The sequence below is a fragment of the Triturus cristatus genome, chromosome 7, assembly GCF_964204655.1.
Source record: "Triturus cristatus chromosome 7, aTriCri1.1, whole genome shotgun sequence".
NCBI lineage: Eukaryota > Metazoa > Chordata > Amphibia > Caudata > Salamandridae > Triturus > Triturus cristatus.
In genome coordinates this window covers 285979873-286007557 of record NC_140590.1, presented here as the reverse complement: position 1 = coordinate 286007557, position 27685 = coordinate 285979873, and the positions used below count along the sequence as shown (strand labels likewise).

The 27685-nt window shown below is 47.6% G+C and overlaps 1 protein-coding gene across 7 annotated transcripts in view; it reads left to right on the top strand.

The window, feature by feature from the left end:
* The window catches only part of NUCB1 (nucleobindin 1), a 222532-nt gene that overhangs the window by 107783 nt on the left and 87064 nt on the right, over window positions 1–27685 (top strand). For all 7 annotated transcript variants that reach the window (XM_085616299.1, XM_085616298.1, XM_085616303.1 and 4 more), the window contains one exon: window positions 26666–26756. In XM_085616299.1, the coding sequence (XP_085472425.1) occupies window positions 26666–26756 (91 nt within the window). The remainder of the gene's footprint in view (window positions 1–26665; window positions 26757–27685) is intronic.

Genomic DNA, 27685 nt, shown 5'->3' with positions numbered 1-27685 from the left:
TGGCAAGACCTCGCCGCCGAAAGTCCCGAAGAGCCCGTGGAGACATATATCCTTCGAGGCCTTCGCCGCCAGACGACATTGGAGCATACAACATGGTCGTCAGGAGCGCAGCAGCGGCCTTTGGGGTGAAATTGGACGAGGAGAAGCAGAAAGCAGACTTTCTAGTGGAAACATTGCTCCCCATCCAGACTAGGAGCCAGTTCCTCCCCATGCTCCAAAGCGTGATGAACCAAGGGAAGGAGGCATTCAAGGAGCCCGGAACTTGCAGATCCATCACTCCAAGAACAGAAAAAAAGTACAAGCACTCTTCACAGGATCCTCCATATATCAAGGGATCAGTCACAGCTGACTCCATCATTGCTTCCACGGCCAGGAAGAGGGCAAATGTGCCGGCTACCTCAGGGCCGCCTCCCGACAAGGAGAGCAGAAGAATGGACCTCACCGGGAGGAAGGTGGAGAGAAATGCGGCCATGCACTGGCGCATGGCCAACTCCAATGCCCTTCTGAACAGGCACCAGCACCAACACTGGGACGAGATGGGAGACCTAATTAAGCATCTCCCAGAGCAGTACAGACAGAGAGCTTCCCATCTGGTCGAGGAAGGCAAAAGCATTGCTAACGCATGCATTAAGACAGCATTGGACGGGGCAGCGACATCTAGCAGGCTGATGGCTATTGGTATCACGGAGAGGAGGCAAGCCTGGCTCCGAATTTCTGGCTTCAAACAGGAGGTCCAGAACAACATATTGAACACACCATTCAACGGTGAGACGCTGTTCGGTGCTCCGGTGGAACTAAAACTCTCCCAGCTGAAGAAGGAAAATGAAACGGCTAGGTCCATGGGGGCCCTGCAATTCAGAGGGATGCGAAGAGGCACCACAGCTCGGAGACCCTTCGGAAGGGGAAGAAACCAGCCGGGAACGTCACACCAGACTTTCCAGCAAGGACAGCAGGGTGAAGGTCACAGCCAGCAGGGCCAGCAGAAGCAGAACTGGCAGTACCAACCTCGGGGCCAGTCCTTTCGCGGGAGGGGAAACGGACGTAGACAGAGAAGAAGAGGGGGAGACCAACCCTCATCAAAGTGACTTCCATCGAAAGAAGAGGCTCACCCTCAGGATACCCCAGGGAGTGAAGCGCATAGTGAACACAGTAAGGGGGGTTCACAAACCAAACGCCTACGAGCATGCAACACCAGTAGGCGGAAGACTAAAACTTTACCTTCAACAATGGCAAAAAATAACATCAGACAAATGGATTCTGAACGTCATACAGTACGGGTACTGTATAGAGCTAGAGAAAAGACCTCCAGACAAGAAACCAAAAAGAAGGCAACGCTCCGGGCAGGAGCTTGCTCAACTCAAAAAGGAGACTCCTGCAATTGCTCCAAAAGAAGGCCATAGAACCGGTGCCATACAGAGAAAGGAACAAGGGAGTGTACTCAAACTACTTCCTGGTCCCAAAGGTGGACGAAACACTAAGACCCATCCTGGATCTACGGTTCCTAAACAGATTCATAAAGATTCAAAATGACATCGCTGCAAGAAGTGCTGCCCCAGTTACGAGGAGGAGACTTCATGTCCACGGTGGATCTCAAAGATGCCTACCTGCACATCCCGATGAACGGTCGACACAAGAACCTGGTAAGGTTCATCAACGAGGATCACTACCAATTCACAACCCTGGCATTCGGCCTCAAGTCCGCGCCAAGGGTGTTCACAAAATGCCTGGCAGCGGTAGCAGCATACCTACAGAGGGAAGGGATCCATGTATACCCTTACCTGGACGACTGGCTAATCAAAGCAAGTACTCGCGACAAGTGCGAGGAACACGCAGAAATAGTGACAAATACACTAACAAGTCTAGGGTTCTCGATTCACTGGGGGAAATCATCAATGGAACCAGAACAGTTGAGGATCTTCCTGGGGGCACAGATCAACACCATAAACAACACAGTCATGCCCAGCAACAGGAGAACAGAAGCCCTGCTGAAGGAGACACGTCTCTACCAGAAGGGGCGAGCTCTGACAGTGAGAACGGCGAGCAAGATCATGGGGATGATGGCGTCATGCATACACCTAGTCCCCAATGTACGCCTACACATGAGACCATTCCAAGAATGGCTGCAACAACAATGGTCACAAGCAAACGGAAGTTGGGAGGATCTAGTGGTTGTAACGCACGCAGTGCAGGAAGAGATAACAGGCTGGAACAGGGAAAACATGACAACAGGGAAACCCTTGACACCTCCAAACCCAACTGTGACCATCACCACAGACGCATCCCAGAGGGGATGGGGTGCACACATGAACAAGCTCAGAGTGAGAGGTCTGTGGACTCCAACGGATGCGGTAAAACACATCAACTACCTGGAATTGAAGACGTACTGCTAGCCCTGAAGGCTTTCCAGAGGCAGCTGTACAACCAAAGAGTGTTGATGCAAACAGACAATACTACAACGATGTTCTACATCAACAAGCAGGGAGGAACGCAATCGTTCCCCCTATCCAAAATGGCTCAGGAGATGGGCAATCCCACTGAAAATAGACCTGCTGGCCATACACCGTCCAGGGAAGGACAATGTGGAAGCGGACTGGCTCAGCAGGCAGACTTCGGCATCCCACGAGTGGGAGCTCAATGGATGGGAAACGCAAAAACTATTCAGAAGGTGGGGGAAACCTACAATAGACCTATTTGCAACACGCCAGAATGCAAAATGCCAAAACTTCGCATCCAGACAACCAGAAAAACAATCCCAGGGGAATACCCTATGGATAAGCTGGTCAAAACATTTGCCTACGCTTTTCCACCAATACCACTGATGCACAGGGTACTCAACAAATGCAGGACAAGCAACATGACGCTGATCCTAATAGCACCACAGTGGGCAAGACAAACGTGGTACTCTCAGATAGTGGAGATGGCAGAGGGCCCCCCACACAAATTAAAAAAAATCAAAGACTTACTCTCCATGCAGAACGGAGAGGTTCTACACCCAGAGCCAGAGAGCCTCAGTCTAGCGGCTTGCCTCCTGAGGACCTAGAGTTCGCACACCTTAAGCTACCTCGAAGCACTATGCGAGTGTTGCGTGAGGCTAGGAGGCCAACGACACGGAAATGCTATGGGGATAAATGGAAAAGGTTTACTATTTGGTGCACCAGAAATAAACTGCAAAACAAAATGACCAAGGTATCAACGGTGCTTAGATACCTCACACACCTACTAAAATCTAATCTATGCTCGTCGTCACTAAGAGTCCACCTAGCGGCGATTGTAGCGTACACACGAGGGGAGACGGGAGGAAGTTTCTTTACCTCTCGAGTAGTAAAGAGATTCCTCGAGGGAGCTAAAAGATTAGCACCACCTAAAAGAATGCCGCCGCCGGCATGCAACCTCAATTTAGTCCTGACTGAACTCATGAAGGCGCCCTTTGAGCCCATACACAAAGCCTCACTACAAATGCTGAGCATGAAAACAGCCTTCCTGGTAGCAATAACATCGCTACGCAGGGTAAGCGAACTGCAGGCGTTAACACTACAGGAGCCCTACATACAGATCCACAAGGACAGAGTCGTCATGAGGACGGACCCACACTTAATGCCAAAGGTGGTGTCCGCTTTCCATATCAACCAGACCATTCAAATACCAAGTTTCTTCCAAAACCCGACAAAGGGCGCAGAGAGGGCACTTCACACTCTTGACGCCAGAAGGGCGGTGATGCACTACATAGAGAGAACAAAGGAACATAGCAAAACAAAACAGTTTTTCGGATCATTCGCTACCAGTTTCCTGGGTAGACCAGTGACCAAGGGCACCATCGCACGATGGATCGCGCTAACAATACAATTCTGCCACAGGCAGGCCGGACAAGAACTATCGGAGGGGGCACAGGCACACTCCACAAGGAAGAAGGGGGCAACAATTGCCTTTCTGGCAAACACGCCCATTCAGGACATATGCCTGGCGGCAACCTGGGCTTCAGTACACACGTTCACTAAGCACTACTGCGTGGACATACAGATGAACAAGGAAGCACAAGTAGGACAGAAGGTGCTCCAACATATATTCAACGACCAACGCTCATCTTCCACCCAGCCGCCACAAAAATAGCAAACCGCTACAAAGTCTATGCACAGCATAGTGAATCCAGAAAGATTCACGCTGCAAAACGAATAGTTTCTTACCTGTCGGTGTAGTTTTGCAGCTTGAAGATCTTTCTGGATTCACTAGCGGACCCACCCACCTCCGCCAGAAAGATGAGGCAGGAGAGTAAGGTGGAATAACAAGTGAGGTTGAGAAGAATACAATACTGAAAAGAGACTTGGAGAATAAACAAGACTAAAACCGCCTGGGGTTAAAAAAAAAAAAAAAAAAAGAGAAGACAAAAGAACAAAACAAGGGAAAAAAGAACCCGAAGATGGCGCACCCAAGGTGGGACTTCCGCAGGAAACGCGCTGACGTCACGAGAGGTACACCAAATGGTGGGACGTCGACGCCCACCTAGGCAACGACAAAAAAAAAAAGACTACGAATCCGGACCCAACCACAAGATCGCGGAATAATGCACAGCATAGTGAATCCAGAAAGATCTTCAAGCTGCAAAACTACACCGACAGGTAAGAAACTATTCGTTTTACATAAACCATGTCAAAAAATGACCCGCATTGACAAATCCAAAATGCTGACCACCAATGTCAGACCTATTGAAATAAAAAGGAGACTTATAGAGCACAAAAACATTCACCGAAAGGTATCAAGGCGCTAGCTCAGCACAAAACCGATAAGACCAGTAGAGACAGCCTCAAAGATTAAAAAGCCACGTTTTTAATGCCTTTCTAAATGACAACAAGTAAGTTTCTTCCTTAAGCCGCACCACAAAAGTGTACCAAAGTCTGGTCGTACTGACCAGAACACTCTCCCCACAAGAGAGTGGGGGCCCAGAAGTTGGTATGGTTGCCGAAAAGTAAGACTTCAGTCTTACTAGCATTCAGCTTCAAACAGTTAGCGGACACCCAGTCCACCACCTGGCAAAGACAGGTGTGGAACTGTGCTGCTGTTTCGCCTGGAGAGCTTGTCACTGAAACCACAAGCTTAATACAAGCATAATCTTGTTGAAACTGGTTACTCTGATTTTCCATAATGAATATTGTTTGTAAACACTAGCATGCATCCACACATTTTAATAAATGATTCTTCACATAAATGGTTCCTAAAATTTCACAGTAGTTTAGCAGAAACCGAGGTACGGGTTTTAGAGGTGGCTTGAGATGGTTACTGTCTTAAGAAGGAGAGTTTCTACAGTGGGTACCTTTGTGATTTCTGCCGTAAAGAACATACATCAGTACACTTTCACATTGTTTTGCTGTCTCTCCTGAGAAGTTTGCACTGTTATCTGTTCCTGGCTTTAGTACCTTCCAGCGGTACCTTCTCCATGTATTCACTTGCTCTGCATGCGATTTCTTTACAGCAGAAAAAAAACTGTCTTCCTGACTGCCTAGTGGTAAAAGTATCAGCAAGGTGCTTTGATGCAACCTTCAAACCAATTGCAAGGTGGGCCTGTTGTAGAGAATCCGAGGCTCCAGGAAGAGAAAAAAATATAACACAAAGGACAGACTCATGGGCCTCTGCAAAGATTTGGACCCTGAAAACAATACATCTTATTGAAGTCTAGGAGCGGGAAGCCCCATCAATCTATCCATCCCAAACAGGAGGAGGATTTCTTTAGACCAGTTTATCCTAGGGCCTGAACATTTTCGCTTTCCAGTGTCAATTGTTAAGGTGCCTATTTGTATACATTGCATATACACACATGCACGGTCTACTCATATTAGCTCCTCTAACTAGTCATCCATGCCAGTACATTTTAGGTAACCATTTCAGATGTTGCCTAGTACCAGCAAACTATTCACCTAGCTCTTGATGAAATGTGGCTCAAATATAACTGGCCAAACGAGTGCACTGAACCTTCAACCTTGGCTCACTTTCAGTTAACCTCATTGTGTGATCCTGGGCAAGTGTTTTATGTACTTGGTTCTCCGTTTCTTAATCTACTAAAATTGGTGGTACTTGGATAAAGGTTAACCCGTTACTAAACGCTACCTAAAACTGCTAGACATTTGGTGAATACTCTGGGCGCAGTTGTTACCCCGAATGGAAGGACTGTAAACTGATAGTGTTGCCCGTCAACCACAAACCTTAGGTACTTCCTGTGAGCAGGATGTATGGGAATGTGGAAATAAGCGTCCTTGAGATCTAGTGTGGCAAGGAAATCGCCTTGTTGTAGTAGTGGGAGCACTTGTTGAAGAGTGGTCATATGGAAATGATCTGAGTTTATGTACAGATTTAGGAGTCTGAGGTTGAGTATTGGTCTTGGAGTCTCGTCCTTTTTGGGGATTAAGAAGTCTAGTGAGTATACCCCTGTACCCCGATGTTGTAAGGGATCTGGCTCTATTGCGTGTTTTTGAAGCAATGAGCGAACCTCTTGTTTGAGGAGCGTAAGATGGTCCGGTGACATGGAACGCTGCTTGGGTGGTATGTGTGGAGGGGTAGTGGTGAGTTCCAGGCAGTAACCATACTGGATAATTTGTCTTACCCACTTGTCTGTTGTGATGGAGTTCCAGACAGATAGGAAATGTTTGAGTCTTCCCCCGACTGGAGTGGAATGGTCTGGGGGGAGTGGAGGAAAGTCACTGTTTTGTGGCGGGGGAGGTACGAGTGTTGGTATTGCCTCGACCTCGTCCCTTGTTGTTGTTTCCTCTATATCCTCGTCTAAAATATCCTCTACTGGGGGATGTTTGTGTAGAGGTTTTGAACGTAGAGGAGGTGTCTGTTCCCATATTCTTGAAGGAGCGTCGAAAGAGCCGCGTGGTTGTGGAGACTGCAATGCTCCCATGGACTTAGCAGTCTCGGTGTCTTTTTTCATTTTTTCAAGTGCAGTGTCAACTGCTGGCCCAAACAGTTGTTCTTGATTAAAAGGTTGGCTAAGTATGGTACTTTGTACTTCTGGCTTAAAGCCTGAAATGCGTAGCCAGGCATGGCGTCTAAGGAGTACACTTGTGTTTAGTGCTCGAGAGGCGGTGTCTGCGGCATCAAGTGCGCATTTAATTGACGCATTTGAGATAAGTTTTCCCTCTTGTATAAGGTAATTTGCCTGGGTCTTGTATTGGTCTGGCAGGTGTTGTAGCAGATTCTCCAACTGATCGTAGTGAGCCCTATCGTAGCGTGCTAATAGGGCTTGGGTGTTGGCAATACGTCAATGATTAGCAGCTTGTGCTGCTACTCGTTTGCCCGAGGCTTCCAATAGTTTGGATTCTTTGTCTGGGGTTGGTGTATATCCCGTGGTTTGGGAGTTGGCGCGTTTCCTTGCGTTGGAAACGACCAAAGAATCCAGAGGGAGCTGTCCTTTGATGTAACAAGTATCTTCTGGGGCAAGTCTATATTTTTTTCTCAATTCTTGGGTTAAGCACCCTGGCACGGACGGGGTCTTTAAATACTTCTGTGGCGTGTTTTATCACCCCTTTAAGCATAGTTAAAATTTGTACCGACATCTGAGACTGTTCAAAAGTGTCTAAGAGGAAGTCTTCCTCTGGTGCATCAGAGTGCATGGTGACGCCATGGTAAAGTGCTGCTCTGTTTACTAGTTGTCCAAACCCCAGGTGGTCATCTGGAGGTGATGGTTTGGAGGGATATGGTGTAGGGTCAGGTATATCTGGTAGAGGGTATGCCCAATCATCCAATGGTGCGGTATCTGGATCCGTGAACGGATCATTAGAATTATAAGGATCACCCCCTCCCCCTAGGTCATCATCATCATCCTGTGGAGGTGGTGTATGTGATGGAGATGTTAGAGGTAAGGGTGGTGTAGGCAGAGGGGGTGGGGGTAGACGGTCGTATGGGAGAGGAAGGAGGAATAGGTGATGTTGCCGAGTCCTTCTTTTTTATAGGAACTGGGGCAGGTGTTGTGTCCAGTTTCCATTTCTTACATGGCACTGCAGTGACATGTCCAGTCTTTGTATTCTATATAGATCCTTTTTTTGTGTTGGATCTGGATGGAAAAGTTCTTGTTCTTCAGGAACAGATTTTGGCGCTGATTTTTTTCGGTTCCGATCGAGGTTTTGGTTGATCGGTGGAGTCTTTGGCTTTAGGAGATGTATTATAGTCCTTAGCCGGTGGTTTCGGTGCCGATGAAGGTTTCAGTGCCGAAGTTTAGTCTTTCGGCTCGGGAACTTTCGGTGCCGTTTAATCTATGGGCTTCGATGTTTTTGGTGCTGAAGGTGTCTAATCCGATTTCGGTGCCGAGAGGTCTTTTGTCTTCGGTGCCGGGGGTACAATGACATGCGTCTTAATCGGGCCCGAGCCACCGGAAGGCTTATGTTTCTTCGGAGCCGAGCCCGGAGGCGGGGCTTCTGAAGTATGTTTTCGGTCTCGACTGAGACCAGCTGGCGAAGTCTTGACCAATGCCTTTGGTTTTGGAGGGGTTGGGGCAGGGGCAGTGGTACTCACGCGTTGCCCCGGAGTAATGGGGTCGTCTGAGTCGTCTGCTTCTGAGATGATTTGAAGTTCCTCGGAATCCTCTTCCGGGACATCGGGACCCTCATCGAAGATGTTTACTGGTTCCAGGGCTGATCTGTGTGCCATGATATGGCATCGAGCTCTTCGATCCCGAATGGTCTTTTTGGATCGAAATGCTGCGCAGGCTGGACAGCTGGCTTCGTTGTGTTCCGGTGATAGGCACAGGTTGCAGACTTTCTGATGGTCACTGTGCGGAAATTTTGCTCCACACCGGGGGCATTTTTTAAATGGTGTCCTTTCCATGAGCCGTAGGCCTCACGGCGTGGATAGGCCCAGCAGCCCGCGTCGACGGGCTAGCACAGAACATTTGGAGATGGGCCATTCCCCAGAACATATACCTGCTTGCAGAACACCTTCTAGGGGTTCACAATCAGATTGCCGACCTGTTAAGTCGACAGACTCAACAGAATTACATCCACGAATGGGAATTACATCCACAAGTCCTACTCCCCGTTTTCCAAATATGGGGCCAACCAGACATAGATCTGTTCGCCACACACAAACGCAAAATGCCCAACCTTCGCCGCCAGGTTTCCCCACCCACAGTCAAAGGGCAATGCGATATGGATGAACTGGTCAGACAGATTTGCGTACGCTTTTCCGCCTCTCCCACTCATTCCATTTGTGGTACGCAAACTCAGGCAACAGACTCTCAAACTGATCCTAGTAGCCCCCACATGGGCACGCCAGCCCTGGTTCACAACACTGCTGGAACTCTCTCTAGTTCCACACCAAAAACTGCATCTCTCCCTGTCCTTACTAACCCAGAACCATGGAGAAATAAGACACCCAGATCCAGGTCAACTGAATCTAGCGATCTGGCTCCTGAAGTCCTAGAGTTTGGTTACCTCAACCTACCACCAGACTGCATGAATATTGTAAAAGAGGCCAGACGACCTACCACTAGAGCCTGCTACGCTGCAAAGTGGAAAAGATTTGCCATTTACTGCACTAACAATGATATATGCCCACTGGATGCATCCATACAGAACATCATTTGCTACTTACTACACTTGCAAAGATGTAATTTAGCGTACTCATCCATATGTCTCCACCTAGCAGCATTAGCAGCCTACTTGCAAAATCGACAACACTTGTCACTCTTTAGAGTACCTGCGATCAAAGCCTTCATGGAAGGCCCTAAGAGGATTATTCCTCCCAGATTACCACCCTCTCCAGTGTGGAATCTAAACCTTGTTCTTACAAGGCTCATGGGACCCCCATTTGAACCTCTGCATAAATGCGAACTACAGTTCCACACATGGAAAGTGGCTTTCCTTATTGCTATCACATCCCTTAGACGGGTAAGTGAGATCCAGGCTTTAACCATATAAGAACCATTCCTACAATTACACCGCAACAAAGTGGTTCTTAGAACAAATCCGAAATTCCTGCCAAAAGTCATATCTCCGTTCCATCTTAACCAATCGGTAGAGCTACCAGTATTTTTCCCAAATCCGCAGAAAGAGCTCTTCATACCTTAGACGTTAATAGAGCCCTACTTTACTACATTGACAGAACCAAATCATTCTGCAAAACCAAACCATTGTTTGTTGCTTTCTCTCCACCACATAAAGGCAACCCCATTTCCAAATCCGGGATAGCCAGTTGGATAGTTAAATGTATCCAAATATGCTACCACAAAGCTAAACGCACATTAACAGTTCCCCCTAGAGCGCATTCCACACGCAAAATAGGGGCTTCCATGGCATACTTAGGAAACATTCCCTTAGAAGATATTTGTAGGGCAGCCACATGGTCTACAACACACACCTTCACTAAACATTACTGTGTTGACGTGCAAGCAAAACAACAAGCTTCTGTAGGTCAGGCTGTCCTTAAAACTTTATTCCAAACTGCTGCAACTGATACAGGTGACCACCGCTAGGGGAGACACTGCTATATAGTCTATCCTAAGTGTGTGATCTGCAGCTCATATGCCTCGAACAGAATATGCTACTCAGCAGTATGCATCTGTTCTTGGCATGTAGAGCTGCAGAGCCACACACGCCCACCTACCTCCCCGGGACCTGTATCTGTTCCAACATAATCTTACTGTAGTAAGGAACCAGACAGGAGTAGAATAAGTTGTAGGTTTAATAGCTACATGGACAGCAGAGACAGGACTGCCTCTGCCAACAGCTCCAGCAAGCAGAGACAGGACTGCCTCTGCCAACAGCTCCAGCAAGAATGTCATAACATGTCATTCCTAAGCAACCATCAACATTCCAGATCATTGGGTTACAGTACAGTACAATAAGTAAAGTGAAAGATAAACAGAGAATACAACACATCTTCTTTTCTTATAAAACAAAAAAAAATAAAGAACAATAAAAACGAAAATAAACATGATATTAAATAGAACAACCATTCTATGACCTGTACCTGGCAGGTTTAACAATTTTTCTAGAACTTTTTCTTGATGCAAGATGTTTAACACTAGGAGAAGAACTCCTTGTTGAAAGAGAGACAGTGGTACAATCACGAACTTTGACTTTTCTGTTGAGATTCCACCAATGCCCTCCATCAACCATAACAGCATTTCCCAAAAGTTTGATGACTTTAACAGGAGAACTAAATTTGCTGTGACCTTTAGAGTGTACACCACTTTTAATCTTGACAGTGTCACCTACTTCTAGTTGCGTCATTTTAACACCTTTACGAGCATCAAACCACATTTTTTGTTTGTATTGTGATTCAGACACATTTCCACTAACAAGGGATATCAAGTGTGTAACATCAGACTCCGATCTCACCCATCTGCTCATCCAAGCTGGTCTGAAACTAGTGTTTGGTTTACGCCCTCTCAGTAATTCAAACGGTGAAACCTTTGTTATTGAATGTGGCGTAGTTCTATAAAACTATATCATGGCATTAAGTGCTTTACCAACATCATGACCACCAGCTCTTGCCCACGTAACACACTCACCCACCACCCTATTCATCCTCTCGACCAAACCATTACTTTGCGGGTGATAGAGCGAACTTTTATTGTGTTTAACACCAGAATCTATCAGGAATGATTCAAACTCTGCACTCACAAACTGTTTGCCATTATCCGAAAATTAAGGTTTCTGGAAACCCCTCTCTCAACCACACACTGTTAAGAAAATCTATAAGGGCCTGTGTATTGGCCTCTCTCACCAACTTAATTTCTGGCCACTTTGATGTATAGTCCATTAAAACTAGAATAAAACGAGCCCCACCTGGAAGAACCTCATATGGACCCATCACATCAATCCCGAGTTTTGACTATGGACTTTTAGGACATTCAATTGGCATCAGAGGTGGAACAGACACTTTCAAACTTTTATCAGAAGCTCCACAAACGCAACAGCCAGCTACCATAGAATCAATCTCAGTATCCATCCCTGGCCACCAGTAAATATCCCTGATACGACGTTTAGTGGGCATGGCACCCAAATGACCCTCATGAGCTCTCTCAACAATAGTTTTACGAAATAAAGCAGGTGGAACAAATGTATCCCCCCTAAGGAGTAGTCCATCTTCAATGGAAAATTCATCTTCAACTTTCCAAAAAGGTTGCAAGGGAACAGAGAGTGCTTTTTCCCTTGGCCACCCACTTTTGACAAAACGAGCTACTTCAGACAACACACTGTCAGACTCCAGGGCTTGTTTCCAATCATGCTCAGAGCCCAAACTTAAAACGGGAATGTCAAGGACTGCCACTAAGCAATCACTTGAAAATTCTTCAAGATTAACATCATCAATTCCATCTGACTTAACAGGGAAACGTGATAAAAAATCTGCTCTCCCATTCTTTCCTCCAGCAATATGCTGGACTGAGAATTGGTATTGTAATAGTTTGGTAACCATACGCATGATCCTTGGTGAACAACACTTACTCACACTACCTCCCAGAATGTTTACTAAAGGCTTATGGTCTGTTAACAATTTAAACCGTTTACCCCAAATATAGGGTCTAAACTTCTCGATAGCCCGCGTACATGCCAGTAATTCCCTTTCAATGACGGAATACTGTAGTTCGGGAGTCCTCAATACCCTTGACGCAAAACACCCAGTGTTCTCACTGTTGTTGTCAATCTGTGTCAAGGTAGCACCAATCCCTACCTGACTTGCGTCGACAGTCACACAGCAAGGCAAACTCGGGTCAAACGGTTTGAGTATAGGTCCGTCAGATAACGCAGACTTCACTGTTTTAATGGCAACAACACAATCTTGACACCAATCAAATTTTACTCCCTTTTTAAGTAGATTGCTGATGGGACGGACAACTGTGGCAAAATTGGGAATAAACTGAGAATAATATTCACATAACCCCAACAGAGATTTTACTCCCCCTTTATCGGGTCTGGCGAATCTGCTATAGCTTGAATTAGACCTGGACGTGGACTTACCCCTTCTCTGGAAATTACATGTCCCAAATACTCTACTTTAGTACACAAAAACTTACATTTTCCTTCTTTCAAGACTACACCACGTTTCTTGAAAATGGTCAAGACTTTTTCTAGAGCCATGTCATGGGAGGTAATATCTTTTTCAAAAATGAGCACATCATCTTGGAATACAAGTACACCATCGACACCCTTCAATATGCTATTCATTATCCTCTGGAAAACAGCCGCCGCAGACGCAAGTCCGAAAGGCATGCGACAATAGCGAAAAGTTCCCAGAGGTGATACGAATGCAGTAAGATGTCGTGACTCATCCTCAAGTTCTACCTGATGGTACGCACTCACTAGATCTAATTTAGAGAAGTAGCACGCTCCTTTTGTGGCGGAAAACAAGTCACTAATTTTTGGTAGCGGATGGGAATCAACCCAAATCTCCTTATTTAGGGACCTCAAATCCACACAAACGCGAAGATCCCCTCCCCTTTTTCTTGCCACGACCAATGGAGAAAGCCACAAAGAAGAGTTTGTGGGTTCAATAATCCCTTTGCTACACAGCTCTTTCAACTCTTTTTCTAAATCTTCCCTCACACTGAAAGAAACTCCTCTGAGTTTGTTTGATAGGGAGGGCACCCTCTTTAACAATTATTTTATGACGGAACCCTTTGATTTTTCCTAACTTGTTGCTGAACACTTCAGGATATTTTCCTTTCCATTGTAAACCAATGTCTTCGCAATCTGCCACTAATACTTGTTCTTTCTGGCCAGGCCTGAGTATCATCCCAAATAGGCCTTGATGAAACCAACCTAAATATTAAGTCCTTTTACTGCTTCATAGATTTTTCCTTCAATCTTTCTTCCTTTGAATTCTAACTCATTTTAAAATAACCCAAAAGATCTATTCTGTGCCCCTCATATGATACCGGAGAGCGATCAGGAAGAAGCAAGGGTTGACAACCATTCCAAGTTTCTTCAAACAAATTTTGCGTGATCATAGTGATCTTTGCTCCAGAATCAACTAACAGTTTAACCGTATGGTTCCCAATCCTAATATCAACAATTGGATCAATACATGAGGAGGGATCTCCAGTTACAGCCTTAGAAGGGAGATTACACGTGACAAACTCTGATTGATCTTCATATGTTATGACAGACACTACTTCTAGATCTGATTCCCCTTCCGATTCCACACAACAAACGGCTGGTTTGCTGACATACTTTTTTTTTAAACAAACCTTTGCAAAATGACCCATCTTTTTGCAGTAATTGCAAATAATATTGTTAGCCGGACAACGTGAACCTTTGGCATGTGGAGGATTACCACATCTAATACATGTATTTTTGGGAACATATTTACTTGTTTTATTACTATCTGAGTTGGAACTAGTTGTTTGATGACTTGGTTGTGAAGACTTGCTACGCTGTTTGGTGTTACCATTAGTGGCCACCACATGAATTGCATCTTGAGGCTTGTCACCGAGTTCTTTAAGAGATACCATGGAAATCTCAATACTTTTTGCAATTTTTATAATTTCATCAAGTGACGGATCACCTAGTGTTAGCAATTTTTGGCGAATATTTTTGTTCTTACACTGACACACAAACTGATCTCTGATCAGTTGATCTGTAAAGTTTTCAAATTTGCATTCAGCTGCCAACCTGCGTAAAACAGAAATGTAAGCATCAACGTCCTCTCCTTCCGATTGTTTTCTTTTAAAGAACTTGTGTCTCAAGACCATGAGACTTGGCTGCTTATCGAACCTAGTTTTTAATTTAATGATAGTCTCTTGGTATTCGTCAATTCCGTGAAGTTCTTCTTGTGATAGAGGTGGTAGGTGCTTGTGAATGGATCTCCCTTCAAATCCTAATGAATGTAAAAGCAGACATTTTCTCCTCTCAGCACTGAAACGTAATGCACCTATAGCTCCTAAATATGTTTGGAATGCATCATACCATATTTCCCATCTAACTGGAGGGTCACCTGGTGATTCCAGAAATGAAGGTGGCGGATTTACGGATTGCATAGTGCACAATTCTGTTAAGGTTGGAAAGCTTAAGAGCGCAATGATGAAGTTCCAATACCAAAACTGGAACAATGAATAATAAATACAGTTGAATTAATACGTTTTCCAGAAAGAAGTAAAAAAATGTTTTTGTTTTTTTTAGGTGAAACAGTATAAATACAATACCATCTGTTATTTCGCAAAATTAAAAAAAAAAAACTTTCACTAAGAAACTCTCTCACTTTCCTTACACTGTGTGAATTTCACCGATAGACAGATAGAGTGCTGAAAACTTATGATGTGCGTATCACCGTAGTCAAGATGAACGCGAGTCACCAAGATCGAGAAAAGTCTTTTTTTAAACAAGAACAATAAACTCTGATAAGTTGGTGTGCGTGTCACCGAGATTGCGAGACACGCAATATTATTTCGATAAGTATTTAAAGGTGTGCGTGTCACCGACACGCGTTGCTATGGTTCCCCAGAAAGCCAATGAAGACAGACGCTTGTACGTTGCGACGTCACATGCCGCTGATGAGGAATGCAACGCGGAAATGAAGGCTTGTAGAACAATGATCTTCGTCACGCGTCAACGCTTCTGAGAGGAGGGAGAGCGCGGACATGAGAGATAGAGCTGCACGAGATAGTCGGTGAGCGCGCTGCCAGTTTAAAAATAAACAGTCAGTTGCAGCTTAAATAATGAGCGAAAATGTATTTAAGGATTACAGAAAAGCGCAATTAGCTGCAGTCTTGAAAACAGCCTCTTCCATAAAAATCCCATTAGCTGCAAAAAGCGTATGCATACTGCGTAACGAATCAAAAGTTACTCGATGTCACACTGAATGAGCGCTTAAATAGCAGGTTGAACTGGAGAATGTTTCTCTTCTTTTTTTTTTTTTAAAAAGAACAAAGTCAATTGACAATAGCGCTGCGCAAACCAAATACCTTCCTCAAGTAGTAGACAACAGGAGATCTTCATCAACATGTAAAAAGGATTTGATTGAAGGATCTCATTCTTGAAGGAAGTCGAGGTGGCTGCGTGGGTTCTTCCATGTAGCTAAATCGTCGCCATAATTTTGTAGTAAGGAACCAGACAGGAGTAGAATAAGTTGTAGGTTTAATAGCTACATGGACAGCAGAGACAGGACTGCCTCTGCCAACAGCTCCAGCAAGAATGTCATAACATGTCATTCCTAAGCAACCATCAACATTCCAGATCATTGGGTTACAGTACAGTACAATAAGTAAAGTGAAAGATAAACAGAGAAAACAACACATACTTGGACATTACACATGGACATCTCTCTCTTTTTGCAAACTCCATTTCCCATCATGGCGAAAAACAATCTGAGGATGGAGTGGATGCCCATGCGCACTGTAGTCCAAGGGAGGAGTCACCTATCTCGGGACCAAAGATTTCTTCCGAAGACAACAACAACAACCTGCAAGCATCCAAGCCCAACACCAGATGGCGATCTACCATCCTAAGTGTGTGGCTCTGCAGCTCTACATGCCAAGAACAGATGCATACTGGTAAGTAGCATATTCCTACCTGGCAAGGTTGTGGGTGTACCACATGGAGCTGCAACTAAGAGCTCCACTCCAACATGTTGGTCTTATGCTCCAGGCAAATGAAAGCGCAGACCCCAACTTTTGCACTGACCCTTTCACTGCCAATAAACTGCTCAAAGCCCATCCCGGACCAGGAGGCACTGATTGAAAGGAAAGGTGTACCAGTGTGGTGAGACAAGCCCCCCTCTCATCCAAAGCCAGTCTTGACTGTACTGCATGCCACAGTGCAATCACAGGCCACTACATTTCAGCACATAGTGGCATGTACTTAATTTAGACTTATTGACTGGCTTTGACCAACAGGGTTGAAGAGCTGCGTTATCGGATTACAGCAAGTCTTTGTCTACTTGTCCTTGGGACAAAATAGACGTTAAAACTTCTAGCCCTTGTGAGAAATCTAGATGTTTCAGGCGTCGGGAGATGCAAATTCCTCACCCCTGAGGCCATCTCTCTACAGGGTATGGACTTTACAGTGGAACACAGACGTACGCTAACCATGCCAGTGCAGAGAGAGCAATCGGAATGTCCGAGTAGCTCCTCACCTTTCACATGGAGGCCATGTAGGAAAATCCCTATGTTTGCATGATCACCCTGTTTTTTGTGGATTGATGCTGCTGTTTGTATGTCTGTGCACTGGGACTTTGCTAAACAGGCCCAAGGGCATGTACTTGAGCCCCTAAAAAAGTCGAAATTGGTTATACCCCTTTTTGCATGTTAAACTTAACTTTACGTCCCTATCCTAGTATATAGTTAAACTGCATTTTCAACCTGTGAAAATTAACTCTTTTGACAGGTCAAAATCTTCCTTTTATATATTAATAAGTTACCCCTATGTAGGCTTCATAAGACTTTAGAAAAGTGCATGTTCTTTAAAAGTACATATAGAAATTTAATGTAATATGTCCTTACTCTGAAAAAAGCCCCAAAAGCTGTTTTGCACTGTTACAAGGTTAGCTGTTCCATAGGAAGGCACTAAAATCCATTGTTACATTCTATTTAATGACCCTAATTGTGGTTAGGAAACACCTATGAATATACTTCAGACTCTTTTTTTTTTTTTTGTTTGAAACCGTTTATTGCAATCTCAAGTATATACAAGTATGGGCCTACAACCTTCCGGCCGGCCGCTAGAGTGACAGGAGCACCTGACAAACTTACAAAAGGGCACTTGGCGTTACAGAGAAGCAAATCAGGAGACATCAACGACGTGGGCCACATGACTCTAAGCCCACAATACGGTTTCATTTTATACACACGCAACAACATAGAAAAACACACCCGCAAGGCAACCCGCAATCGAAGGTAATCACACGTGCTCCTCGAATGAGGGACCCCAACCATCCACAGGAATCTGAAGAGGGGGAAGGGAAACAAGTCCCGGACTGGGGGAACTCTGTGCCCGGGGCTGGGGGAGGGGGTCAACTAGGGGGACGGAGCCGGTGAGGCAGCAGGCAGCAGTGGTGGCTCGCAAATACCCCCGCGGTAGGCGTTCCAGGGGCCCCATATTTTCACCCACGCCCCAGGCTTGCCCCTCGCCACATACACCACCTTTTCTCGGAACATGCACCAATCCATATGTTCTTTCCAGGCCGACACCGCCGGGGGCCGCTGGGATCCCCACAGTTGAGCGATGTCACGCTTAGCTATCATATATCCCAGAGTCACCCATCGCGTCTGTGGAACCGAGTAATCAGTTGGCTCCCACACATTCAGCAAGCATCTCCTCGCTTCAGGCAACAGTGCGACATGTGTAACCAGACGCAGGACCTCATGCACACCACGCCAGAATCGCTCCACCTTCGGGCATTCCCACAAAATATGCAAAAAAGTCGCCAAAGCACCACACCCACGCTTACACAACCCATCCTCAGCATAACCCATACGCAGAAGCCTTGGCCCCGTCATGTAAACCCGGTGGAGTATCTTAAGCTGGACGAAGCGAAGGCGAGCCGGTATGGCCACCTCCTTCGGAGAGGCCACCGCGGAAATCCAGTCTTCGTCGTCCAACTCCAGCCCGTCGGCAACCCAAGCCTCACGGAGGCCGGTCAGCAGGCCCGAGCGGTCATTAATCAATTTTTTGTAAATGAGGGAGATCGTGCTATCCGGGACGTGGCCATCCAGCACTCTATCCTCCAGGGGGGAAGACTCCGGGATGGAGGCGGCATCTGGGAAGACGGAGCCCAGCGCATGACGGACCTGCAAGTACCGAAAGTATTCACTGCCCTGCAGCTGAAACTCCGTCTGCAACGTCTCGAATGTTTTAAATCCCCCTCTCGTCCAGAGGTCCCCCACTTTACTGATGCCAATCGTGTCCCACTTCTCGAAGCCCTTCGAGGTCCACAGGGAGCCCAACCGCTGAGGCGCATACAACGGCGACGCCCGGGTCAAACGGTCCTTCCACCCCATAGCTGCATTGGCCGCGTGCCACACCCGCACCATGACACGCGTGGGCCCCGTCAAGCGGGGATCCGGCGCGCCAGAGTAGAGCGCTCGATTGTAGTCGCCACCGGGCAGGAGCATCTTGTCCATTTCAAATGCCGGGTTCAAGGCGGGCCCATAGAGGCCGTGATTAATTGCAGCTAGCTGGGAGGCCCAGTAATACCGCTTAATGTCCGGGAGGGCAATCCCCCCGTCATACCACGGGAGCGTCAACTTCGCCAGGGCTATACGCGGCCTCCCGTCCCAGAACAGGCGGCGCTGTAGACTCTCCACCTCACGGAAGTAGCGCGCCGGGACTAGGTCCATAGTGTTCTGGAGAGCGTACAGGAAGCGCGGCAACGACATCATCTTAAACAATGCCGCCCGGCCGAGCGGCGAAAGCGGCAGGTGCCGCCAGCGCGCGACGTCCTCCTTCAAGCGCTGGAGGGGGGGAAGCAAGTTTCGCTCGTAGCGGGCCGCCGGGTCCAGCGTGATATAGACACCAAGGTACCGAAACCCCTGCGAGGCAATCTGGATCGGACATCCCCGCGGGAGGACGGGAGCCTCCCCGGAAAAAGCACATAGACACATGATTTAGCCCAGTTGATGACAAGGCCTGAGTTACGGCCAAAGGAGCGCAGGACATCAACCAGGACAATCAGTGATTTGCGCGGGGAGGCTAGGTACAGAAGGATATCGTCAGCGTAGAGGGACACGCGGTCCTCATACTCAGGGGTCCAACGGAGACCACGGATGGAAGGGTGCCACCGCAGCCACTCCGCCAGGGGTTCCAAGGCCAATGCAAACAGGAGCGGCGACAAGGGGCAACCCTGTCGCGTGCCCCGTCCCAGCGCGAACGGGGCCGAGACTCGCCCATTCACTACCACCTGCGCTAACGGGCCCGAGTACAACAATTTGACCCAGCTGATGAATCCCGGTCCAAATCCAAATTTCGCCAGCATCGCCCAAATGTATGGCCATTCGAGCGTGTCAAACGCCATGGTGGCGTCTAAGGACGCCAAGATGGCCGGCTCCCGCACAAACGGAACACGCGCGAGCACCCCGTGCAAGCGCCGCAGATTGAGGGCCGTGTTGCAATGGGGGATAAAGCCAGACTGGTCTTGGTGGACCAAATCGCCCACCACGCCGACCAGCCGGTTGGCAAGCACCCTGGCAAGGATTTTGGGCTCCGCATTCAAGAGCGAGATAGGCCGATAGGAGGTAACCCGGTCTCGGGGTTTCCCCTCCTTGTGGATCACCACGATTGTAGCCAGACGTTGGTCCGGCGGGAGGGAGCCCCGCGAGTGGGCCGCAAGGAACATCGCGCGGAGCTGGGGTGCCAGCACGTCCGGTCGCAGCTTATACAACTCGATAGGGATGCCGTTCGGGCCCATGGCCTTGCCAGATGCAACCGAGCGTATGGCGAGGGCAATTTCGTCCGAGGTAGGAGCAGCATCCAACGACTCCCTGTCCTCCACCGAAAGGGAGGGCAGCGCGATATCTCGAAGCAGGGCATGAGAATCCGCCTCCGAGCAGGGAGAGACCGGGGAATACACCTCGCGGAAATAATCCGCGAAGCAAGAGACAATGTCTTCTGGCTCGGTGACACGTACACCATCCATCCTCTCAATCAGCGGAACCACACGACTCGCTCTCTCCTTTTTGTCCAACCACGCAATCAATTTACCAGCCTTATCACCCACATCATACAGTCGCCCCTGTTGCTCTCTGCTGAGGCCCCTGGCTGCCTCCGTTACGAGGGCCCTATAGGCCGCTTGCTTAAGGTGTAAAACATGCAATGCAGCATCCGTCACCCCACTCCCCAAATCACCCTCCAGTTCAGTAATTTCGGCCTCCACTCGGGTCACCTCCTCCTGCTCGCGCCTCCGGGCATGGGATATGAAGGAGAGGGCCTCCCCCCTAATAACTGTCTTGAAGGCCTCCCAAAGGGAGATAGCCGAAGGGACAGACCCCACATTCTCCTCGAAATACCGCTGCAAGGATTTAATCAGGTCAGCGCGAATAGTGGGGTCGCGCAGATACCAGGCATTGATTGGAGCTACCCTGCCCTCCCCCCTCGGGAGGACACCAAAGTGCAACAGGAGCGGGGAGTGATCTGAAATACCCCGCGCCAGATGGCGCACCTCTCCCACCCTCCCAGCATAGGCCGCAGGGACAAGGATATGATCAAGCCGCGAGAGGCTACCATGGGCACCCGAATGGAAGGTGTATTGCAGCTGCGTGGGATGTTTTAAGCGCCAGCAGTCCACCAATCCTAATGTATCTAAAAGGCCGGACAGCCATGCCTGCGCCCGGGGGAGGTCCCTAGGGGGGTGACGATCCATAGTCCCAGAAACCACCGCATTGAAATCCCCCCCCAACCACCAGAAGCCCCCCCGGAAGGTCAAGGAGGAGGCGCCCCAGGTCCGCAAAAGTGGTAGACTGTAGCCCCGGTGGGACATACACTGAAACAAAGACAACCACTTTGCCCTCCATTCTCCCCACCAAGGCAGTGTAGCGTCCCCTCTCATCATGGCGCACCTCATCTATTTCCAGCGGGAGCGAGTTCTTAACCATGATGCCCACCCCCCGCGAGCCAGACGTGAAGCCCGAGTGGGCCACCAAACGATAGCCACGCCGATTCATGGCAAAGAAGGAATTACCAATAAGGTGTGTCTCCTGCAGAAAGACCACATCTGGCGAAATTCGTTTCAGATACTGCAGGACCACACCTCGCTTAATCCTGTCCCCCAGTCCATTAACGTTCCAAGACAACAAAGTCAAGTCCCTACCCCCCATCACATACAGAAGCCATCACTCGTCCCCCCGAGAGCACATCAAAAACACCAATACAGTAAAGGGTTTGCCTTGCGGTAAAAACGAACAACACCCCACCCCAACCCACCCGTCCCAACAGAACTCCCCCCTCCCTGCACCCCTGCATGAGCCCGAACAGCCCCCCCAAAGTGCAGTGTGCCTGTCGCCCCATAGATGAAAACACTAACTAGTCCCCCAGAGGAGGAGGGAAAGCCCCCAAGAGACCCCGTACGACCTCCACGGGAGGGGAACTTACACAATCAGTCAATGATGACAATAATGTTGTCCAGAGCAAGGCCTACTATTAGTCCCTCAGTCCTGATCCGGCAAGCCCTCCCCACCAACCGCGCCCCCTCCACCCCCCCGGCCCCGATCCCCGGGCAAAGTGTCCAACCAGTCCCCGGCCGCCTCGGGACGATCAAAAAAGTGCGTGCGGCCATCCACCTCTACCCTCAACTTCGCTGGAAAAAGCATCGCATACTTGAGGTTCAGGTCCCGTAGGCGACGTTTGACTCCGAGAAAACTCAGTCTCTGCTTCTGGACCGCCGGAGTAAAATCGGGATAGAAGTTTACATCCATATTGTCGAGTCTGACCGGTCCTTGTTGCCTAGAAGTCTGCAGGATAGCGTCTCTGTCCCGAAAGTTGAAGATCCGGGCAATGAGAGGCCTCGGAGGGGCTCCGATCTTAGGTCTCCCTCCGGGGACCCTGTGGGCACGTTCCACTGCGAAGAGTTTACTCAGCCCCCGGGGCTGGAGACGGGTGAGGATCAGGTCCTCCACAAACAGATCCGCCGCCTCCTCCTCACGTCCCTCCGGCACCCCGACAATGCGAACATTGTTCCTCCGGGCCCGACCCTCGGAATCTTCCAGTCGACGATCCATCAGGGCGCTCGCCTGGCCCAGTCGGCGCACCTCCTTTTGGAGGGCCGCCACGTCCGTTGTGAGGCCCGAGGTGGTGTGGGCCAAAGAGTCGACCCGGTCATTCGTCTTGGACAGATCGGCCCTCACCAGGCCCACATCCACGAGGACCGAGTCAATCTTTTGCGCCAGAGTGTCAAAGCGCTGGTCCACTGAGGCCTTCATCTCGGCGATGGCGCCCATGACGTCCCGGAGGGTCAGATCCGCGGGCAAAGCAGGGGCATCAGTCGGGCCAACAGGGGACCTACGCGGCGCCTCTGGAGATCCCTTCTGGAGGGTGTAGCGGTCCATGCTGTTAGACTGAGGGGCTGCGCCGCGGCGGGTCGATTTCACCTTTGCCCGGTCGCCATCTTGTTTGGTGGACATGGCTCCAGTCCCCAAATCGTGCCAATCTCCTTGAAAGGGGCTGACAGACCGGGTTCACGGGCTCCGGGGGAGGGCGACCACAGCTCCGAAGGGCAGATCACAGCTGGCGGGCCGGCAGGGCACCCCGATGAAGTCACACCACCGCACGCCGCCTCGCGACCCTACCTCGCTTGGCAGCAAGGAGGGCGCGAAAGTGAAAGTGCGGGGTACGCGAATCGCCCAGCCTCGCCCGCCGCTGTTGTTCACTTTGTCCCCGGATCGCCCCACAACTCCAATCCGGGGGGCCGGCGTGGAGAAGGCCGCAAACCTCAATCGATGCTCCCGCCGGTGTCCGAGGTCCGATTTGGAAACGGAAAACGGATGGCACCTCAGCTCGGTCTCACGAACACAGTCCCCTCGTCAAGGACAGGATATAGTCAGGATTTATGCAGGAGGTCGCGGAGGTCCTCGGGAGCCTCGCACCTACGCGGCCATCTTGGTTGCGCGCTAGGCTCCTCCCCCCCCCTAGGCTCCTCCCCCCCCCAGACTCTTTTTAATAGATATTTTAAACCCAATTTAATGGTACTTTAAGAAATATAGCTTTTCTCTGCCTACCGCTTCTGGAAGCTCATTTGAATGATCGCCAGCTGTTACCTGGCAGCTGAATAGTCCCCTTGATAAAGTGTGAAAACTGCTCCCAAAGCAGGACACAGTCCTTGGGTGCGGGGAGGTGTTTCCGTTCCTCTGGCAGGATGATTATCTGGGCTGTACCCAGGTACTTTATTAACTTCAAAAAGGCCAATTTTCGATGACACTTGGGCAGGGCCCTTCTTTGTCCCCCAATCGGGCAGGTCCCTTCTTAGTCCCCCAATCGGGCAGGCAGCAAATCCTGTGGGATAGGTGCCACTCCCAGAACTGGTTTAAAGTGTCCATCGAGGTTGTGTTTTCTGGCCAAACCTTTGGGGTGCTGTTTAGTAATTGAATTAACCCACATATTCTCTTCAACTATCTGTAGTTCTTTATACAGGTAATTTGAAAAGTGATTGTATATCAATTTTTAGGTTTTGCCTGCAAAGTGCTTCTGAAGTCCCTTGAGTTTGGGGGGAGGGGAATCTTAAAAGCGTTAGAATCCGCACCTTACTTACCTGAATTTACTATTCGTTGAACCAATGTCACTTTGAATTACGTGCTTCTGATTGGCCAGCATATCATCTGCGTTCACTTCCTGCTCTGCTTTGTAGTCAATGCTGTGGTGTGGAGCTTGATCCAAATACAGCTTCCGGTCAGTGGCTACTGGGCCAGTGTCCTTCCACTGGCTACTCAGTTTTAAAAGATTTTTTATTTACGAAGGAGCACTCCATATGTGTGCATTTTCAGGCCGTCTCTCTCGTCCCAGTATGTCGCTCTCCTCCCCAGCATGCCTGCCGAGAGACTTTTTTTTGTAATTTTATTTTGTTGCAGTAAACTCAACATCATCAAATTGTAGGCAGATCACTTAATCTCCCTGTGCCTGCCCCCATTGGTGCCCGTCCCCTGCACTACCACCACCTCTCGCCCGCTGCTGCTTGCCCCCACTGAACTCCTGTTGCTGTACACAGATCCCCTCACCTTTCTTTTCCCGTTTTTACTCAAGAGAGGAACCCCTTATTACCAAAGAAATAGGGTACAATTAACAAGTAAAGAGCAAAGCTTCCTTTGGTCACTACTTATATTAACACCATTCGTATTCAATCACTCAATACGCTAATCTCACAACCACTCTCCCACAAGGGGACTATATTCAATGCCCAAACAGTACATCAGAAATACGTCAAAAGTAGATGATGTTCAAGGTTATTTATTAAAAAGATATGTATTATAAAAACAAGAGGTCTATATAATCACATTAAAAGTTTTTTTAAGACAACAGAAAATACAAGAAAAACATTTCATTTGCAATATAGAATCACACCATTAACATAAATTAGCAAATTGATTATAACTTCCAATTACACAAACAATGAGAGAAGGAAAATTCAGTACACTTTGTCTTAAAAACCACATTCGTGTGAAACAGTTATAAAGACTGAAACCAGATACATAAACACTTGTTGGATATCTATGATTCCAGCCCGTTACACGAATTGCGTATCAAAGGCGTCGATGCGTTTCGATATGTTGTCCAAATGTATACCATCTTTATCACGACATTACTATAACATTCATGGTTAAAAATATAGTTGATCCTAATCATCCTGTTTACTTATACACTTTCGTTTGCCTTCTGATAAGGCAGCCGCACATCTGGAGCTGGCAACTTTACTCTGGTTTCTTATCCCTAGTTGAGGAAATACGGTAACTTGTCTCCTTAAAAGGAATCCGAAGCCGAAGGCTGTCTTTTTTAAAGCTCGCAACGGTGCCCTCGTCCTACTTGGCAATTGGAGACCTTTTCATTTTTATTTTAGTTCACAGGAATGGTCTGTTAAAAATTGGGTATAGGTACACGGTTCTGGTGAATCCCAAGTTATCAATTTATAATATTTGCAACAATCAATCAATATGCGTCCTTCATGAATTAGGCTTTCATGAGAAATAGAAAAAATATTCCTTCAAGCTGTCCGTGGCTTCTTCGGCTAATAACCGCTATATAGCATTAACACCACCATAAGATATTAAAGCGCTCTTTTTATGAGCACCAGTTACTTTACACATGGACACATGAATTGTTTTAGGCACAGGGAGATTACCTGATTTGCCCCGAATCACGCACTGTTGGGACAAACCCCGTTTACCAGCCTCCTAGTCGCAGCTCTGGCCCCTATGCCACATCATCTCTCCAGAGGGCGCAACAGACTCTCATAGTCCCTGCCTCAGTTCAACATTTTGTGACTACAAGCAAATCACTTAATCTCCCCGTGCCTAAACACAAAAAGCATTGGCAAAGCCAATATGTTTCGCCTATGCAAAATCTATTGGCTTTGACAATACTTTTTTAAAACCTGTTACACAACTGCGCTGGCTGCTGTACATCATGGCTTAAAGTTTCCTTAAAAAAAAGCTTTTGCCCAGACAAAGTTGACAGTGTCATAGTGTTTTTTTTTTTTTTTACTTTAAAACATGCTGCATAGCAGCTAGCACTGCTGTGTAACGTAGAGAAAACATGAACAAAATCAATAGATTTTGCAGAGGCAAAACCTATTGCCATAGCCAGTGTTTGCTTTGTCTGTCTTGCCCTACTTCTACAAGCTTGCCTTGAATTAGTTGGTCTGTCTTATTTTATGGGGTAGCCTGGAAGAGATACTGCCATTTTAAAATAGCCCACCCTACTTTTATTGGTCTATTATTTGAGCAACCTCTTGGAGTCTCCTTGATTGAACCATGATTAGAAGCAGTAAAGTTGGTTCTTCAAGAGACTTTACAGTTCTTAGCGCAGCTGCGTTGATTGGGTCAGGTTTACTACTTGGTTCACTTTTACCATGCTGTGCCCTTCCTTGAAATGGATTAATAAATCCCTCAAACTGAAGTTTTGCATCTCTATATCTAGAGCCCCTTTTCGCAGTCCTGCTTTGTCTTTCCTCCACCGTCATGTTTCACGATAGCACTTGTTTCTTCTTGCCTGGCTGTTTGTGGTCAGTATTGGACTGCATTGAGATGATGTATTTCTTCTATCAGGGAAGCCGGGATCAACTGAAAGAAGTCTGGGAAGACACTGACGGTTTGGACCCCAACGAGTTTAACCCCAAAACATTCTTCAAACTGCATGGTAAGATTTTTCCCCAAAAAATTCTTCTCTTTATAGTCCCCAGATTTAGAGATGCTAACTGAAAACATATTCTCCTGAAGAGGACAGAGAGTTGGTGATGACCGTTGCAGGCGATATGGTTGCATGATATTTTCATAGCTTGTTATTTTAATTAAGTCAGGTGCCCTTTGTATTACGTATATATGAACTACATAGGACTTGTGTTGCTGTCTAGCCTCTACGGTGTTTACAGGAACCTTTTTACTAACATAATCACCATTTCAAAGATCCTTATTTTGGATGGGTTCGGGGCAGTCTGATCTTTGAGCAACAGGTTAATCACCCATGCAGTTAATCTAAAGAGCTATTGGCAGCTATAGCGTCTTTCTAACAAGGTAGCATATTTTTTCTCCTTTTTTAAATGTTAGATAAGGGAGAAAGAGATGTGTAGGAAGTAAATAATATGAGATTTTCTACCCCCTCGCCTGCCTTGGAGAAGTGCACAGACATAGAAGGTTAGTATGACTCCTGATGTTGGAAGCCTGCATATGGCCAGGGCTGACATTTGAAGAAACCACTCTAGGTAGTCACCAGGCTGCCTGTAGATCTTGTTGTTGTCCCCTGCACCCTCCTGTTTAAAGCCAAATCTGATACTGGAGATGGACTGCAGAGGGCACGTGGTCTGCCTGTTCTTGCCTAAAGGTGATGCGTTCTTTTCTTACTTCTATATTCTCTTTTACAAAGCAAGTTTTTTTTCATCATTGGTTGTCTCATATTCTCTACTCCTTTTTATGAAAAACATGCATAGTTGCAAAATGTCACCAGTATACCCTGTTCGACTGCATCCCTACATTGTTTCAATGATTCAGTTCTCATATTTTCTTACTTTGCATGAGTTAGTGCTGTACTTCCAGCTGATTGTAATTGTGAGATAGCCACGATTTCTCCAT